The sequence below is a fragment of the Amphibalanus amphitrite genome, unplaced genomic scaffold (genome assembly GCF_019059575.1).
Source record: "Amphibalanus amphitrite isolate SeventyFive unplaced genomic scaffold, NRLGWU_Aamphi_draft 000367F_arrow, whole genome shotgun sequence".
In the NCBI taxonomy this organism is placed as follows: domain Eukaryota; kingdom Metazoa; phylum Arthropoda; class Thecostraca; order Balanomorpha; family Balanidae; genus Amphibalanus; species Amphibalanus amphitrite.
The window spans coordinates 493,586-510,605 of record NW_024881861.1 but is presented as its reverse complement, the minus strand read 5'-3'; the positions used below and the strand labels follow the sequence as shown (position 1 = coordinate 510,605).

Genomic DNA, 17,020 nt, shown 5'->3' with positions numbered 1-17,020 from the left:
GCTGAAATGTGTTTTGCGAAAATTTGAAGCCAATTGGATAAATATTAAATAAATTATCGCCGAAAAACAGGGTCTCATGGGGTCTGAAATGCATAGTAGGATTGGTGTGGCTCATCATATTCTATTCACTGATCCTGGATGATTATACCTCAAAGTGTCACACACGTATGAATTACGAACACTTGACGTAAGAACTTGCATAAACAGCAAACATGCATAAACAGAAACATCGGCTTGTGCAAACCATGTGGAAGTTGAATCTATGAGCCCCGTCTTCAACTGAGGATTAAGAAATACGGAATCATAGACCTCTGTATGCTGGCATACAGTGGTCTATGATGGCATAGGTCTGTGATGGAATGGATCCCAGATCCAATTTTTGCAGATCCATGCACATGTCTGCAACCTTACCATCATTTTACCTCATTATTCCAGTAATGTCCAGGCATATTCCGGCCCCAGCTGTTCCCATCCTATTCATTTCCGTATCACCCACCCACACCTTACCTTTTCCGTCAGCGTTTCCGTCTTAGCTGCATTCCAGCGTTTTCCCCGCCACTCATTTCGGCGTCTAGTCTGCGGCGGCGACCAGGACTTTCCGCGGCGCGCGGGCGGCGGTCGACTCACCGCAGTGGGTCGCGGCAGCGGCGGCGGCGAGGGCGCCCGGATGGACGCGGTGCGCAGCGGACGCTCGCCGCGCGTGCCCTGAAGCACCCGCAGCACCTGCTTGTAGTCGCCCTCGTGCATGTCGAGCAGTTCATCCAGGTAGCTGGCGTCCACCCCCGGAAACTCCTCTCGCAGTCGCTGTCGGGTCAGCCGGTCGGCCTGGGTGGCCGGCGTCCAGCTGCTCTGCGCCTGTGCAGCGGTGGGAGGTTAGAGGGGACGGCCGAGTGGGTGAAAATATCCTCGCTTAGATGTGATACATCACTAAGTAAAGTCTCCTGCGCAGCTGGGGAAGCATTTAGCACAGTGGCGATTAACTATCCCTTTATCGCTTTGCTTGCTAATCGATAAAACACATGTGAAACATCTCTATCAAACACTTCAGTTGAGCACCTGAGGACAAGAAATACAGCCACTCTGAGTGGGACAAAAATACTACAAGGGCCAACCGAGATAGGCTAAGGTAAGCTAGTAAAACTACTTCTGACCGTTGTGTTCTAGACACGGAGGTTCTACCTGTTCGCTACGTTGTACAGCCTGCTGTTCAGCCATGATCTCCCGGAGCCGCGGCGTGGGGCTGGCGGCCGCGTGTCGGCCGTCCTCCTCCATCTGCAGCTGGCGGGCGATCTCCTCGTCTGGAGACCGAGACGAGTGGGGAGGTCAGTGGCGGCCACAACAGCGGCAGATGGTAGACATTGGAAACGGAGAACGGGCAAATATGAGGATTATTGGGGGGCGTCCAGAAAATGGTGCGAAAGAAGATAGACAGGCATTTACACAGCGAAGAACCGAAAAGACATTATCACAAATACCGGTCCTAAAGACATTGGAACCTGAGATTATACACGTCCTTTTGTCAGTTAAATTCGGTGTGAAATCGTCCATTTTAGAACTAACGAAATGTGTGTAGACATACCGCAATATTATATGCACGAATCGCATATTATCTCGGCGCAGGTTAGGCAGTCGGCGGTAAAGCATTCAATTTCGGCACAGCGGCAAAACGCTCCATTTTCAGCGATAGCGCAAGGTAGAATCGGCGGCGCCAGCACAGGTTTAGAGGTAACGCACGCGATTTAGCAACAGCAACAACCAAATTCGGCACTGTTCATTCAATTTCGGCGGGTAACTGGAGGCGCTCAGATGATTCATTTTTTTCAGGAACGCTTCTTGAGCATCAAATGAATCGTCATACAGCTTTGTGGCTTTGGGACATTCTCAGGGGGAGAAAAGCAGGCCATGGTTTGTTTAGCGTCACAGTACCTACCTAAGGCCGTCTCGCTGTTTCTCGTTTTGAATTCTGATGTGAAAAATTGATGAGCTTTATTGAGTAAGTACTACTTATCCTAAAAGATAACATCAGTGGGCTGGTTTCGTTTTTTATTACACTACCCGGGCCGCTCCTGTCCGCACATGGTGGACGACAATCGACAAAGCAAACGCCAATTGTTGTTGGACTCGAGGCAAACCCCGATTTTCTTTCAATGAGCCATGTCTGTGCTGTTGTCACTGTGTGCCAAGACTTTGCCCAAAACATGAACCCATTTCATCAGAAGGTGTTATTTTACTTCACCGTGAAAACAACCAATCACCATGCCAATCACACATAACGCAATTATATCAACCATACCAGGATGAGTCCTACCAACTGGTTATCGTCGCACGTCTTCCTGTTATGATCTATTGATCAACCATGCCTGCGTGAAACATCAAACATCCCTCGCCTACTGTGTGCAAAGGGACACGAAAATAAATTCAGCATTCCGTATCGTATCACCACGTCTCTCCTCACCCCGCTCCACCGTCCCCCATGAACACCACCAAAGGCTTAGCGCCGACAGTCTAACCCGTCCCATGGAAAAGACTCGCAGCTGCGGCAGGTGTATCTTTCTTCGCCCCCGCCACCCCCCCCCCCCCCCCACACACACATATCAAACAGCGTCTGACTGTCCATCTGGTGCTCGGCGCATCCTTTGAACAACCGCGCGACGACACCGGGCGTCTCCGGCGCACGGGCGAGGTCAAAGTTCAGTAGTCGCATACCCTGTCGGTCTGGCTTTGTTCTCCGCCGTCTTCGTTTTAAGCAGGTAGGTACCTCTGCAGTGATGTTAGTACGTACTTTATAAAAGTTAATGTTTTGTTTAACCCACAGAAAGCACGGACATGAAATCATTCTCATCGCTGGCGAATGCGAATGGAATAATCGGCCATAAAGGAGAGGGTGGAGGGCCGGAGGCATGCACAAGTCCAGACATTGAGACAGTGGCAACAGTAAACACCTTTAACACGTTTGACTTAATAACAATGCTCCAACAAGTTCATTTTGTAAGCGAGAAGTCTCTCCCTGCCTCCAAATAACCGCCGCAATTAAATGAATATCGCCGAATTTGGTTGCTGCTGTTCTAAATATCGTGCGGCCGTCTCCAATCTCCAGCAGCATCGCCGAAATACAATGCGGACACGCCGAAACCGGGCGTCTTTTGCTGCTGCGCCGAAATTAAATGCTTTAATGCCGATCACCGCTATAAACAGCCGACATGCAATGCTATACTGATAAATAGCTTTGCGGTATGTCTACAAAGAATCCGCTAGGTCTAAAATGGACGCGTACGTACCGAAATAAACTGATAAAAGGTGTAGACAAGAACGAACAAATTATCGATACAATATCTGAAGGTACTCAGCGTGTCACATGCGGCTTTTTACCCCGTACTCCATCCAGCGACGCCAACTCACCATTCTTCAGCAGAGCTTTGCGCTCTTCCTCCTCCCTCTGCCTATCGAGATGCTCCTTCAGACTGGCACCCAGCTCGTCGAACGAGCGCTGCTCGGCGTCGAACGCGGCCTCGGCGTCGGCCGTCCAGCAGCGGTGCAGACTGCTGGCCACCTCCAGTGGCAGGTGGATGGCCAGCTCACTGGCCGGCAGCTCGGCCAGCTGCGCCTCTGAACAGAGGAAGGGGGACACGGTCAAAATTGCGGAATCTTACGATAAAAACGCCTAATAAGCAATCTAAGATATCAAATACGAACGCCAGAAACAGATACAAAAACAACAATTGCATGGAAGTTATGGACATCAATGTCTAAATGACCATCTAATTTACCATATTATACCTAGGCAGTCCAGGATAACCCTACCCAGCTAGGAGTGGCATCCCTCCCCACCTCACTCCTCAACAAGCCAGCAATCAGCGCGTCACTCACCGGATCTGACGCCGAACTTGGTCGGTCCGAACAGCTCCTGCAGCTGGTAGGCCAGCCGCGGAGTGAGCTGCAGCTTCAGCTCGCCGGCCGATACGGCGCGACGGCGAGCCATCAGCGGCGAGCCGTTCGACGAGCTCGACGATGACGACGCGCCACCGGCGGCACCAGCAGCAGCGCGCGGCGGCGGCGGGCGCTCGTCATCCGATGACGCGCCGCTCAGGTCCTCCACGATGACGTCTGGCTCGCTGTCACTCGACAGCTGGCGACTCAGCTGCAGCGGCTGTTTGGGCCGCGCGCCCTGAGCGACCACCGAAGGCGGAGGCGGGGTCATCGTCTCCAGTCCGGCGGCCGCTTCTGCTACGTCGCCCACATCTTGTTGCTCTGCCCCCGTCTCCGCCGGGGCTGCAGCACCGTCCTCGGCACGCGGAGGCTCCATGTTCTGCAGCGACTCGAGGTCCGTCTCGAGCAGCACGCTGATGGCCCAGTCCACGTCGCCGCCGCACTGGTCCAGGATGTGCTGCAGGTTGGCCGCTGGCACGGTGGGGAACAGGTCGGTGAGGCCGTCCAGCTGATGGTCGACCGATTCAGGCGGCGGAGACGTCATGGTGCCGCGGTGCAGGGGCACGGTCAGCGGCGGGGGGCCGTCCGCGGTGGCCGGCGCCGGGCGCCACGGCCGAGGGCTGACCGTCCGGCCGCCGCCGCCGCCCGTCTGACAGCCAGCCTCGGCCGACTCCCGCGCTACGACAGAGCCAAAGACGGCCGACAGCGCCACGGCCGTCCCGCTCTGTACAGCAGGCTCGGCGGCGGCGGAGCTCCACACACGCTCGGTCGCTTCAGCGCCCGCCTGCGCCCAGTTGAGCTTGTTCAAGGCGGACGCCATGTCTTCCATGGTGATTTCCTTTGGTCTCGGGGGTGTCGCTGGAGCAGGGATCGGAGCGGGCGCCGGCGGCGGCGGCGGCACCGCGGCACGGGCGGGGGCGGGGGCGGGGACGGGGGCGGCCGGCGCCACCGAGCGCTGCAGGGAAGCCGCCGTGTCCATCGCCGGCAGAATATTATCTGGAGCGACGGGAGGCGGCCACGGCTTCGGCACCTCACCAATCGTCCTGTAAAGAAATAAAGGAGGTAGTTAGTAAGACTGTGGAGAGTCTACTTTCTACCATCCACCAAACAGGCGACTAAAACAGATGCTTATGCACAACACAAAGACAGTCAGATAAAACGAATATTGAGTTATGCAGAGCATGACATCCATCCATTGGATAAATTTGTTCTTCCGAAATTCAGATAGTAAATTATATAGCAACCCTCCTCAGATATTAAAATCTGCTAACATATTCTCGGATACCCGCCCTTTTCCCTACCGCACTCACCCGTACAGAGCGACAACTGTGAGCCGATCCGAGCTCTCGAAGCGTAACATCATTCTCTCGATGTTTCTCTCGGGGACGCTATGCACGCTGCGCTTTGACAGCAGGCGCGGGTCATGGCGCCACGGCGTGGTCGGCTCGGCATACTCCACGTAGTAGTCGAGCTCGACCGCCAGTTTCACGTAGGGCTGCATCTCCCAGGCCTGCGTGTTGGTGTTATCCACTACGACGGGCGTCCGGCCGCGGCGCATGGCGGCCCGCGCCTGCTGTCGACACCACTCGTGCGCCTCGCTCAGTTTCGCCGGGTTGAACACGTACTGCCCTCGGCTATTGACAAAGTAGTCGTCTGCGCTCACCACTAGGCCGTCGCGGCCGGCCAGCTGCTTGGCCAGCGTCGTCTTGCCGCTGCCGGGCAGGCCGCGCATCAGCACCAGCAGCCGCACACCGGCGGCCAGCTTCTGCTGCAGCGGCGTGGAGAAGCTGCTGGTGTCCTGGAGGGCGGGCGGCGGCGGCGGCCGCCGGGGCGCCGGTACGGGCGGCGGGGCGCGCGCCACGGCGCCGCCGTAGCCGCGGCCGCGGGCCGGCGCCGCGCGCGAGCCGCCCGATCTGGGCGAGGCCGGACTGTGGTCGCTCCCGGAGGTGGTCGGACTGCGGTTGACGCCCGCCTGTGGGTGCACGGTCCGGCGCCACTCACGGCCGCGCCGATTGGACGTCATGGCGCTGAGCTGGCGGCGACACTCCTCCTCTGAAACGGACAGAAACAGCTGCAAATAAATCATAACATAACCAGGAATATGTCACATGGCAGTCACCATGGGGGATGTCATAGATATCAGCACTGTCTGGGCACTGCTCATCAACTACAGGTGTTGATAAATTATTACCAGTTAATTCTGTCAAAAAGTGCATACCTATTTGATTATTTATATTCGATTTCAACAGGCTATGATCTGAATAAAGCACAAACCCAAAGTGTTAGAAGTTTTGAAATTTCTTTGGTGGAATAAGTCAAAAGTCCAGGGTCAATGTCACTTATAAAAATAACTGTTGATGAAACACAAACTCAGTCTATGTTTTGCTTTTTATTTGTATCTACTATCTATGCAATTTAATACTTATCAGCTGCATTAAAATGCAGCAGCAACTGCAATATTCACACATAATGGGAATGAGTACTAGTAACTACTGTGTATAGCTTTTGGCTTAAAACTGAATTAGGTATATGAGTTTTATATGAATAATTTGTTTTTTTTTTAGCATTCAGCAGGGTCAGTGAAGGATCCTTATGCAATAAGTATAGGAGATATTCACTGAATGGTTGACTGTATCAACTATCAAGCTTAAAATAAATAATTGAAGTATAAAATCTTATAATTCCCTGCATGTGTCAAATATTCATTTCTATGAAAAGTTCCAATTCTTACTAGTGATATAGCTATACATATTTGAAGATTTACCTAAATACCGATTTACCTTCCTCATTTACGATCAAACTTGCTCAATTTCTTTTAAGTTAAATTCCAATTCATTCATTCATATTTCATATAATGCAAGCATTATTATAAAACAACTCAACAAATTATGTAGTCACAACAGCTAGGATATGAACAATGGACAAAATAAGGAATACAGAGGGCTGTTCACGGGCCCTGTGTGCGGTTGGACCGCACACAGCCTCCAAGCTCCGCCCACTGCGTCCCTACGTCAGCATTCCGTCACCGCGACCGCTGTGGCCGGTCGGGACCGGCCACAGCGGACCGTCCACCGCACGCAGCCGTGACGTCAGAGCCGCCTACCCATCCCCTACCCCCACGCCTGCTGGACGCACCGCACACACCGCACGCAGCAGTGTGCGGTGCCCGTGAACACCCCTCAGGCAAGAAAAAAAATATAGAACATTTAGTTGGTGACATGTTGAGCTAGGCAGGACACTAACAAGCCAACAAAGCTGGAAGGTTGCAACTTGCATCTGTACCCCTGGGTAGATCTTGTTCAGAAGCATCACAGCTTAGCATAACAGCCAAGTTCAAATTTGGGTAGGTACATATTGATACCAGAGATCAAAATGAATCTTCCAATTATTTCTATCAAGCAAATCAAGGCAAATACAACTAAAAAATCAATATATTTGATAAAATACAAACTCAACACTTCTGTCTTAGTCTTGGTAAGAAGTTATAACTTAAACCTTTAAAAAAAATACATATCTTAGAAAGATACAGTATCTTACCATTGCAGTTCAGCCCATCAATGACAAGTTCAATGACTGTGGCATCAATGTCTAAGGGTATGAACTCAGAAAACAGTCGTTCCTTTACTTCAGCTTGATTCCTTCCTTCCATAATTGATTTGACAAAATATGTCAATGATCTCTTATAGCATTCAGTACTTTCAAGATACAATTATGCAGCTTGGCACGTTGACGTCTAATCTCATTATCTCAGCACAGTAGACTTCAAAACTTGAACTGGCCACCATGGCTGTCAGTCAAAGCATATTACCCAGACTGATTCACTGGGACAATTATGTGTGCCAGGAACCCTAAACCCAACCCAACCCTAACTTTCACTGGAACGCAACTGGAATCGTATCTATGAGTCTATGACCGTGAACTGGAAAGACCCGTGAATGCCGTGAATGCGTATCTTGATCTGGGTAGTTGGAAAATTATGAATCATATTTCTTTGCATTGCTATCATCAGTGTCCGTTGTTAGTCGGACGAATTAAAAGATATTATAAATATGACGTCACAAGAACTCAAGAAATGAACTCTTCTTGTGTTGTCAGTTGCAATGTCAATGCTTTTTTTTTTGTTAAATTCCAATAAATATGTATTGGTCCATTTAACTAGTAACGTAAAAAGTTCAAAGTTTTTTTGTGAGTTCATTACCTAGTAAAGAAGGTACACCAATTAGTAACTCTGGATTGAAATTACGTCATTGATAAAAGTAACAAAAAAATAAGAGCCCTGATCGGCGGCCGGCTAGTACTCTAGCCCGCGCTCACATACGTGCACGTTACCCCGGCAACGGGCTATTGACCAATGAGAAGCGAGAAAAGTGTTACGTCACTGCGATTTTTCATATACCTGTGCCCCCCGGACGTGACGTAGTGTGCTCGCGCGCGTGCAGGGTCTCTGCGATCGAAAAAGAGCGCTAGCAGCGCGCCACTCGACGCCGCAATTGTCAAAAGCGGCGTGTTAGTATGCTTTATTATGAATGATGTGTGTAAAAGTGAGTTTTTATGTTGTTTATTTGGAGGAAATGGTTGGAATAAATTAAGTTATTTTATTTCTGTTGGTTGGAGTTTTTATCCAAAAGATTTCGGTCTATACCATTGATATTTACTGAAAATACCTTCGCTTGAATAAATTGCAGATATCTGGCAACTGAAGTGTTAGGTAAGCCTAAATGATATGTAAAAAGGTAAGAGACACCCTGATTATCATTTGAGAAACGAAAATATATGAATTTTCCTAATAACACTCGCTCAATATGCTGCTCCGCGGTTTATGCCCCGAGGGTGTCCGAGGGTTCCCGTTAGTTTGTCGTTGGCGCTCGGCTCGCGCGCGAGCCGACGTCACCGCCTGTGACGTCGGCTCGCGAAATACGTCATACCCTGCACACAAAATAGCCGGCTGCCGAACAGCGCTAAGGAAATAATAGCGCCTAAACGTATTAGCTGCGTCATATCTGTCTATGGGTCTGTTCCCGTCGCTCCTGCAGCGTATTTTGAATTCACCATAGGGCTCAGCCATTCCTAGAGGAATTCTAGGCACCTTGGAAAAAAGCGAAATCGCGCTAGGGATTTCAGCCGATCTGGCAGCTCTTCCGATGCCACTGGCGCGCCTTTTAATCCAAAGCGCCTTTTTCGTGTCTCATGTTTGCTCGTTTATTGCGGAGGCCTATATATGCTTCAAGATGCTGGAAAAGGTTGGTGATTAATAAGTATTTCCATTTTAGGTGCATGTTCTTTGCAAGAAATACAGTTGTTGTTGCTGTTGTTGTGGGTTAGGGCGCAAGAAATACAGGTATATGTCAAGTTTAGGTCCTAACTATAACTGTGACGCTGTTGATACAAATCTGTAACAGCAAAAAAATTATGTTTTAGGTTACGTTAGGCTGTAAGTTTTAGGTTGCATTGTAGGTTTGTAGGTAGTAGATTGGTAGGTTATAGGTGAAAAGGTAAGGTTAGTTCAGGTTTGATTATGTTTTTCTTTAGTTACGAGACATATAAGTATCATTTTTGGATTCAGGATGTCAAATAATGGTCGGAAACACTAAATTCAAAATTAACTAATTTTGAAGCGGGGACCTCCATGTGTACCGGCCAAATAATGTAAGAATATGAAAAAATTATCCATGAAATCTGCTTAGGACTTAAACTTGACATTTACCCACATGGCTATAGGTATCACCAGCAGAATTATAATCTTTACATAGGTAATTTTTAAGAAATGCTGTAAGTGAAGATTATGAGTCGTGTAACCATTGTTACTATATTGATATTAAATATTGAATAGGTACAAGTCCGCCACTAACTTTATGGAACATTCCTTCTTCCAACAGGATCACTTCCAAGTAATCTGGAAGGCTGATGCCAAGTACATCTTGTGCGAGAAGCTTGATATGATTCCTGACCTGGAACCGGTGAGCATCAAATATAGCAATTTGCTTAAAGCAATAGCAATTGCCGATGATGGCAATTTCAATTTGCAGTAACACATATTATATGTAATTGGTTTGAGCCATGTTGCAATCATTTCATGAATGAAAACTTCCATTTTTAAAATGGAACTATCAACTTTCCCCACAGGCTTCGGTAACAAAGTTTTATCAATTGTGAATGACAATATTATTGGTATGAGTGGTGTGTGCGGTGATCTGTATTTGAATATAACGCGTCTTGTCACTAAGTATTTGTCATCTGCATTATAGCTGACTATTACGGTAATACGATCGTGCATTGGTCCCAGACAAGAATACCCCAGTGAGACCTTGCATTATTTCGTTTCAGGAGTTGATGGAGGGCACCACTGTGGCCTACCGATGTCCGGCGTCAAAGGAATCGGCCCTGCAGTGGATTCAGCTGTACCAAGAGGCCGCCAACATCACCCTGACGACGTACGACTCCATGTCGAATGGCCAAAGGGTGGTGTACTGGGTGAGAGCTTTAGTTTATGAAATACCAGTTTGGGCTCGCCGTGTAAAGCTCGGCAGGGGGGTACTTTTGCCCGAGCACTCGACCTGGGCCCGCCAATGGAAAATTCTGCTGGTGCAGAGCCTCCTGAGGGTTCAGCAAAGACCCGCCGTATGAAAGCCTGTCGGGGTCTACTGACAGAGGGCCCGGCGGCCTGGGCTGGCTGCATGAATCCCCAGCTTGATGCCGCGTACTGAGGACCAGTCATCCAGCCGTCATACCGGGTGTCTCGGAGGACTGGACGGGCACCTACCAGCGGGCCCGCTAGATTTCGGGAGGGTCAGCTGACCCCTTTGTCCCCCTGACTCCTCCCTGGGTGCGCCACTGCACCCAGTAACTTTTACTCTTTTATATCGCAGGAAGGTGCGGGTTAATGAAACACCATGATCAGGGTCAGTTAAAAAGGTAACGTTTTTAAATCGAGAAACTTTCATCCTCATTTAAATGACGGACTAATGAGTGGCAATTGATTTCATCACTTTTGTTAATGTTGTCAATTTTTTTTTTCAGGCCAGGCTTCGTTGTCACCACGACGTCCCAGAAAAGCCGAGTCGTCCGAGGAAAAACCAATCCGCCAAGGACACCGGGTGCCCCCTGCGCCTGAAAGTGACTGTCGCCAACATTCCAAAACGGCAAGTTTCTCACCGTCTTTTGTCATTGGCACCTTTTACCAGGGCTGCGGAGTCGACCCAACTTTAGCCAACTCCGACTCCGACTCCGGCCTCACAAAATCGACTCTGACTCCGACTCCGACCTATTAGTTCTGGAAAGCATTTATTTGGTCCTTTGGTTCACCGAACCAGTGCAGAGACGTGAACTTCGGGAGAAAAGAAAAGGCTGATCAAAATCGTAGGTCGATTTTGTTGTCTGACCACTTTGGATCATCGGGATAATTGCCATTTTGCTTTCACCAGACAACAATTTCACTTGATGAAAGGCGATTTTCGGACTACATGGCCGGAGTCGGTAAAATCTTATCGACTCTGGCCAAGAAAAAAGATCGACTCCGACTCCGACCAAAACTGTTGACTCCGACCGACTCCGACTCCGACTCCGCAGCCCTGCTTTTTACAAACGCCTTAGTTGATCAAACGATCAACCGCAATTGAAAAAAAAACTACATATTTGATGAAGGAGTTCGCTGCCGAAAAGATATCAAGTCGCTATCTTTCTTAGTTGTGCCAATCTTGGCTCAGAAAACTAAAAACGGTGATAATCCGAAACATTTCACCTCGCTCGTTCCTTGCCTCAAAAGGTTTCTTGCTGGTACCCTATAAAAGTGCGTGGAAGGAGCGGAATTTCTTCTGAATAACACCATCGTCTCGTGTTTTTTTATATTTGTTGACGAATCCTCCCTTTCCAGGAATAGGTCTACAGACCCATGCGCGGCTTACGAGCTACGGGTGACATGTAACAAGAAGCCCCACAACCACGCCGTGGACAACGCTGCCGCTCTGAGACATCGACGCGTCTCTGAGCTGACGAAGGCCCGGCTGATGGAGCTGTTCCAGCACCACCACTCGCCCTCCACGGCGCTGGAGACCCTGAAACTACAGCTTCAGGAGGAGCATGGGAGCGCCTACCCGTCGGTGGCCGCAGACCGAGCCATTGTCCCAGATCGGATGGCCGTCTACTAGTAAGTTTTTAACAGCTTGATGCAAAGCCACACTGCCACAAGTTAGCAAGTCTGTAGGGACAGTATCTGAAATAATAAGACTTTCCCTATAAAGTTACACATGATTCTCATATATGAGATGCAATTGATCGTTACACGGAGCAGAGATGATAGGGCTACTCAGAAAAGAAGGCCGCATGTCTGGGATATGTGGTTGCGATCCGAGACTGATCTGGCCATTGACAATTTTTGGGTCCCCTATTGCAATCTGCCTGTTTTCGTGTCACATCCAGTTCTACTGTTATCTATGAATTGTGTTGTGCTAAAAACTCGCAACATTTTACGCTGCGATAAATGCACTCTGGTTTAGTAAAAGCTATCGATAATCATATTACGTACGCCTATGTGTCAGGGTCATTTCCGTTTTCCTGCTTTTCGTGAAAAACCTGAAGGGGAATGGCGTCTAGACGCCCCCCTTCCGGCCCAGCGCAGGTTAACATTATTTTCACCTTGGATTTGTGTAATTCAATGCGCTGAGGGGTAAGCTATATTTTGATTAGGACGAATCAGGAACAAGTGGGACAGCTGAAGCTTAACCATAAGTACACTGTTATGCAATCGGTATTTTATCACAAAATGAAACTGACCACCACTTGCAGCTGGAAGTCAATTGACAATGCAATGTGTTTTCAGCCTGTACTACAAGCACTGTCGGGAGCGTTACCCAGCCTCGACCCAGGAGGAGACCATGGACCTCATCCGCCACATGAAGGACGTCCGCACGGCGGTCTCAGTCGAGGACGGCGAGACGGTGATCGCGGCGGTGACGCCGCTGATGGAGCGCGTCCACACGCTCCCCGACGCGGGAGAGGTGGTCTTCGTCGACGCCTCAGGAGGGATGGACCGGCACGGCCAGCGCGTCTTCCTGCTGATGTGCTGGAGCCCGGCCGGTGGTCTGCCTCTCGGTGTCATCGTCTCCACCTCGGAGACCGAGGCCGTGGTGGACAAAGCCTTCCGGCTGCTCGTCGGGATTTTACCAGACGGTACGATATACCTACATTTGCCATGAATTCCCATATCTGGCGGCTAAACTCTGAATTGTCCAGTCAGTTGTGCATTGGTGTATAAAATCCAATATCGTGTTTGACCGAGAATGCTTCTTTGACAGGCGCCTTTGGCGGGCGTGGAAGGCGCGGCCCTCTGTGCTTCATGACGGACGACTGTCAGGCCGAGCGGAACGCGCTGTCGGCGGTGTGGCCTGAGGCGCGGCTCCTGCTGTGCACGTTTCACGTGCTGCAGGCCGTCTGGCGATGGCTTCACAACGGCAAACATGGCATCGACAAGCAAGTGAGTAGTTTCTACTGGGAATGAATTTCCGTTCATTTTTGTCTAATTACCCCTTTTTGAGAAACACAGAGAGAGAGAGAGAGAGAGAGAGAGGGAGAGAGAGGGAGGCAGAGAAAGAGACAGAGACATAGAGAGAGGGAGGGAGAGAGAGAGAGAGAGAGAGAGAGAGAGAGAGAGAGAGAGAGAGAGAGAGAGAGAGAGAGAGAGAGAGAGAGAGAGAGAGAGAGAGAGAGAGAGAGAGAGAGAGAGAGAGAGAGAGAGAGAGAGAGAGAGAGAGAGAGAGAGAGAGAGAGAGAGAGAGAGAGAGAGAGAGAGAGAGAGAGAGAGAGAGAGAGAGGCAGGCAGACAGCTGGGCAGAGGCAGGCATAGGCAGGCAGTCAGGCATAGACTAGACAGGCATAGGCTGGCAGTCAGGAATAGACATGCAGTGATACTGGTCTAAAAGCTGTAAAAGAACGTAAATGAGTTTGATTAATTTCATCTCAAACACCCCCTATATTTACATTTACCTTCACCCTTCACCCTTCACCCCTCCCGCCTCCCACACTCGGATACCAGTTAAATTGTGCATTTTCTTCCAGCACAGGCAGGCTATCATGGCACTAGCCAAACAGCTCGTGTACGCCAACAATGAGGCGGAGATAGCGACGACGATGGAGCTGGTGGCTACCGAGTGGGGCGAGCGCTACCCACTGCTGGACCAGTACCTGCAGGGTTTCGCTGCCCGCCGTCAAGAGTGGGCGCTGTGTCTCCGCACGGATGTCCCCACCCGGGGACACAACACGAACAACATCGTAGAGTCCGCCTTCAGAGTCCTCAAAGACTCTGTCCTCTACAGGTCAGTCTTTATTCATATGTTTCACCTAATTGCGGTTCAATAAATAAAACAGTTAACCTGGCGTTCATAGACAAACCTGTCTTTTAACTAAAGTTGATTGTAAAACTGTTTCGGTGACCGGAGGTATTGCGATAGATTCATTACTATTTTAAAATATTTCAAGTTGTAAGGTTGCCCAAAAGTGGCAAATGTTGAAGAAATGTCAAAGTTGCAGTTACAGACAAATTCCAATTAATAAAGACAAATAATTGGAAAAAAAGCCAAAGCAGGGGAGTAGTTTTCCTTTCAATATAGGTCGGAGGGCTGAGAGTTAGCCGGTAAAATGTTCTCGAAAACACCATCAAAATCCCTAGGACTGTGCAATTCTCCCCAGTGTCTGCCAAAGTTCAGAGCCTGAAGCCCCCGAAACGGAATTGGACCATACATCCCTTCGTCAAAGACGTTAATTACTAACTTGTGACTTTCATGGATTAACACGGATTAACTTGTGAATATCACGGTTTTACATTTCTGTTAACCCTACATGTGGAAGAAAAACAAACTTTCGCATTTCGGGTAGGTTGTGAAATTGTTAGTTGTGCTTTTGGCTGCTCTTCTGAAAGCCTTATTGTGTCCATACGATGGCAGTCTACCGTTAATTATAGCTGCAAAGAAATTGTTGAAATATTCGCTTGACACGCGCTGTTTTTCCAGGACTCGGGCGTTCAACCTGCTGCAGCTGTTTGATTTCGTCACGGTCCAGCTCAGCAAGCACTACGCCAGGAGGGCGTGCGACGTGGCCAACGGCCGGCAGCGGGCGGCACCGGTCCGCGGCGGCACCAGCCAAGAAACGGGCACTGTGACGCAGGTATTTTGCATGACACGAGAACTGATTGAGGTCACATAAGACAGCTCGTTTTCCAATGCTGGTCCCACCCGTACTGCCACATGGCTGTGCAAAGTGACCAATGCAATCGGCGCACCCCTAAGCACCAATAAACCACATTGCTGTGCATTCACACACAAGAGTCTGTCACTGTACCGCTGTGCCACTGTAGGGCCGCGTGGTGTTGGCGCTGTGTGCCACATCTCGTGACTCGTTTCGCGTTTTTTCTTGTTTCTTCTTTTTTCCCTTTGGGGGTCTGTTTTAAAAGGCCAAGCTGACAGTACTGGGGCGAATGAACAGGTTCGGATTTTCGTACAAGTAACCGTCCGTCAGTTTATGTTGTACAGTCTGTCTTAAAAGTCCGCGAAAAAGCAACGGTGGATCCATCAAGCCTGACCGAGGAAGGGCCTGCTCAATTTGAGTCATCAAAGCAATTGATATTCTCGTCCAGTCCCCAGGTCAATTGGTTCGGTGACTTTCAAAGTAAAGCAGGCCTTTCTTCAGTAAGGCTTGATGGATCCACCGTCACTTTGCGCGGTACTTTTAAGACAGACTGTACATACGAATTTTACAGGATTTTATGTGTTGCCCCTCCCACAGGTGACGGAGTTCACCTATCAGGTGAAGTCGCTGACGTCGGTCGGCATCACCTACCTGGTGGACCTGAACGTCGGCGCCTGCACCTGCAGGATGAACCGGCGGACTGGCGGCTGCAAACACCTCCGAGCCGTGCGGCAGCAGACTGGCGCTGTGCCGGAGGCGACGGCGACAAAGGAGACGCGGAGGGCCTTGATGGACATCGCCATGGGGACCAGCCAGCAGCTGCCAGGCAACTGGTTCGACCCTCTGGTCGCCGAGCCGTCCACCTCGTCACCTCCTGTCCCCACGCCCGCCAGCGCCCCCGGAGTCGCGCAGCCCCAGCCGTCGCCGAGTCCCGAGGAGTACGACGACGACGCAATGGACTTCGAGGACCCCGCCGCTGCGGCGGCGGCTGTCAGTGGAGCTGAGCAGCGACGCTCAGATGACCGGACACGCCAAACCGTGGCGTTCATCCAGGAGTGGGCAGCCTTCATGTGCGAGGCAGTCGTCCAGGACGACACCTGGGAGAGGGCTGCCGCTGCCTTTCAGCAGAGGTGGGGCCAGCTGCCCACTGCTGGCCGCCAGTCCGCTCTGCACCAGTTTGGAGGCGCGCAGGGCTGCCGGCGGAACGCCACCCAGATTCCGGTCCAGCCGACCAGCACTGCCCGTCGCACCAGCACCAACGTGCGGGGGCGCGCTCGCTGGCCCGCTGGACGGCCGTGCCGCTCCGCGCGCACCGGGGAGCACGGCTACGTGGCAGCCTCCGCCAGGCGGTCGGCGGCGCCCCACAGCCTGGCCACCTGTGTTGACCAGAACCGCCCCCTGGGGCGCTGAGTGATAGAGGTGAAGTGGGGGTGACCGGGGCAAGTTGGTGCCAGGGGGGGGGGTAAGTTGGGACGGAAGGGATATTTCCAATACTTCTCGACAGTTGGCGTTCAAACTTATTTTGTACATGAACAGTAACGCCGTCTGTTTGTCAACGTGGTGTCGGCGCGTGCTGAGGTAAGTGCTGTTAATAATCGCTACAAATGTGTTTCAGGTACCAAAAGTGATTTTCTTGCTGTGAAAATATTCTCTTCTAGTGTCGTTGTGTGTGCCTTTTTGTTTGCCGCAGGAGTACTGCAAACGTTTGTGTTTTGTCGTTAATGCCCGCATGGATTAGCGATGATTGTTCATGTGAAACATGAATAAAAATGTGTTTAGATAAACTGTTTTTCCTAGTGTACCAACTTGCCTTAGGCCTTGGCCCAACTGACCCCCCGCCGCGGGGTAAGTTGGGACATTGGAGGATGGCCGCTTTGATCAGATATGACACCAAGACGATGCTACCATCTCTCTTATA

General features: G+C 50.4%; 2 protein-coding genes across 3 annotated transcripts in view; one reads left to right on the top strand and one right to left on the bottom strand.

Moving 5' to 3' along the window:
• LOC122389661 overlaps positions 1 to 7,860 on the bottom strand; it is a 26,382-nt gene extending 18,522 nt beyond the window's left edge. The window contains exons 1-6 of the mRNA XM_043381890.1: positions 7,465 to 7,860; positions 5,238 to 5,979; positions 3,868 to 4,970; positions 3,400 to 3,606; positions 1,180 to 1,298; positions 628 to 855 (exon numbers count right to left, since the gene is read on the bottom strand). Coding sequence (XP_043237825.1) covers positions 628 to 855; positions 1,180 to 1,298; positions 3,400 to 3,606; positions 3,868 to 4,970; positions 5,238 to 5,979; positions 7,465 to 7,576 — 2,511 coding nt within the window. The 5' untranslated portion in view covers positions 7,577 to 7,860. The remainder of the gene's footprint in view (positions 1 to 627; positions 856 to 1,179; positions 1,299 to 3,399; positions 3,607 to 3,867; positions 4,971 to 5,237; positions 5,980 to 7,464) is intronic.
• Positions 1 to 16,882, top strand: part of LOC122389662 — a 19,581-nt gene extending 2,699 nt beyond the window's left edge. Inside the window, exons 2-11 of one of the 2 annotated variants that reach the window (XM_043381892.1) lie at positions 9,091 to 9,167; positions 9,804 to 9,884; positions 10,252 to 10,398; positions 10,945 to 11,066; positions 11,798 to 12,070; positions 12,743 to 13,092; positions 13,218 to 13,396; positions 13,978 to 14,234; positions 14,928 to 15,081; positions 15,700 to 16,882. In XM_043381892.1, the coding sequence (XP_043237827.1) occupies positions 9,156 to 9,167; positions 9,804 to 9,884; positions 10,252 to 10,398; positions 10,945 to 11,066; positions 11,798 to 12,070; positions 12,743 to 13,092; positions 13,218 to 13,396; positions 13,978 to 14,234; positions 14,928 to 15,081; positions 15,700 to 16,512 (2,388 nt within the window). In that variant the 5' untranslated portion in view covers positions 9,091 to 9,155 and the 3' untranslated portion in view covers positions 16,513 to 16,882. Of the gene's footprint in view, positions 1 to 8,960; positions 9,168 to 9,803; positions 9,885 to 10,251; positions 10,399 to 10,944; positions 11,067 to 11,797; positions 12,071 to 12,742; positions 13,093 to 13,217; positions 13,397 to 13,977; positions 14,235 to 14,927; positions 15,082 to 15,699 lie in introns of those variants that run through there. The other variant, XM_043381891.1, reaches the window with a different exon arrangement.
• The last annotated feature ends 138 nt before the right edge of the window (positions 16,883 to 17,020 follow it).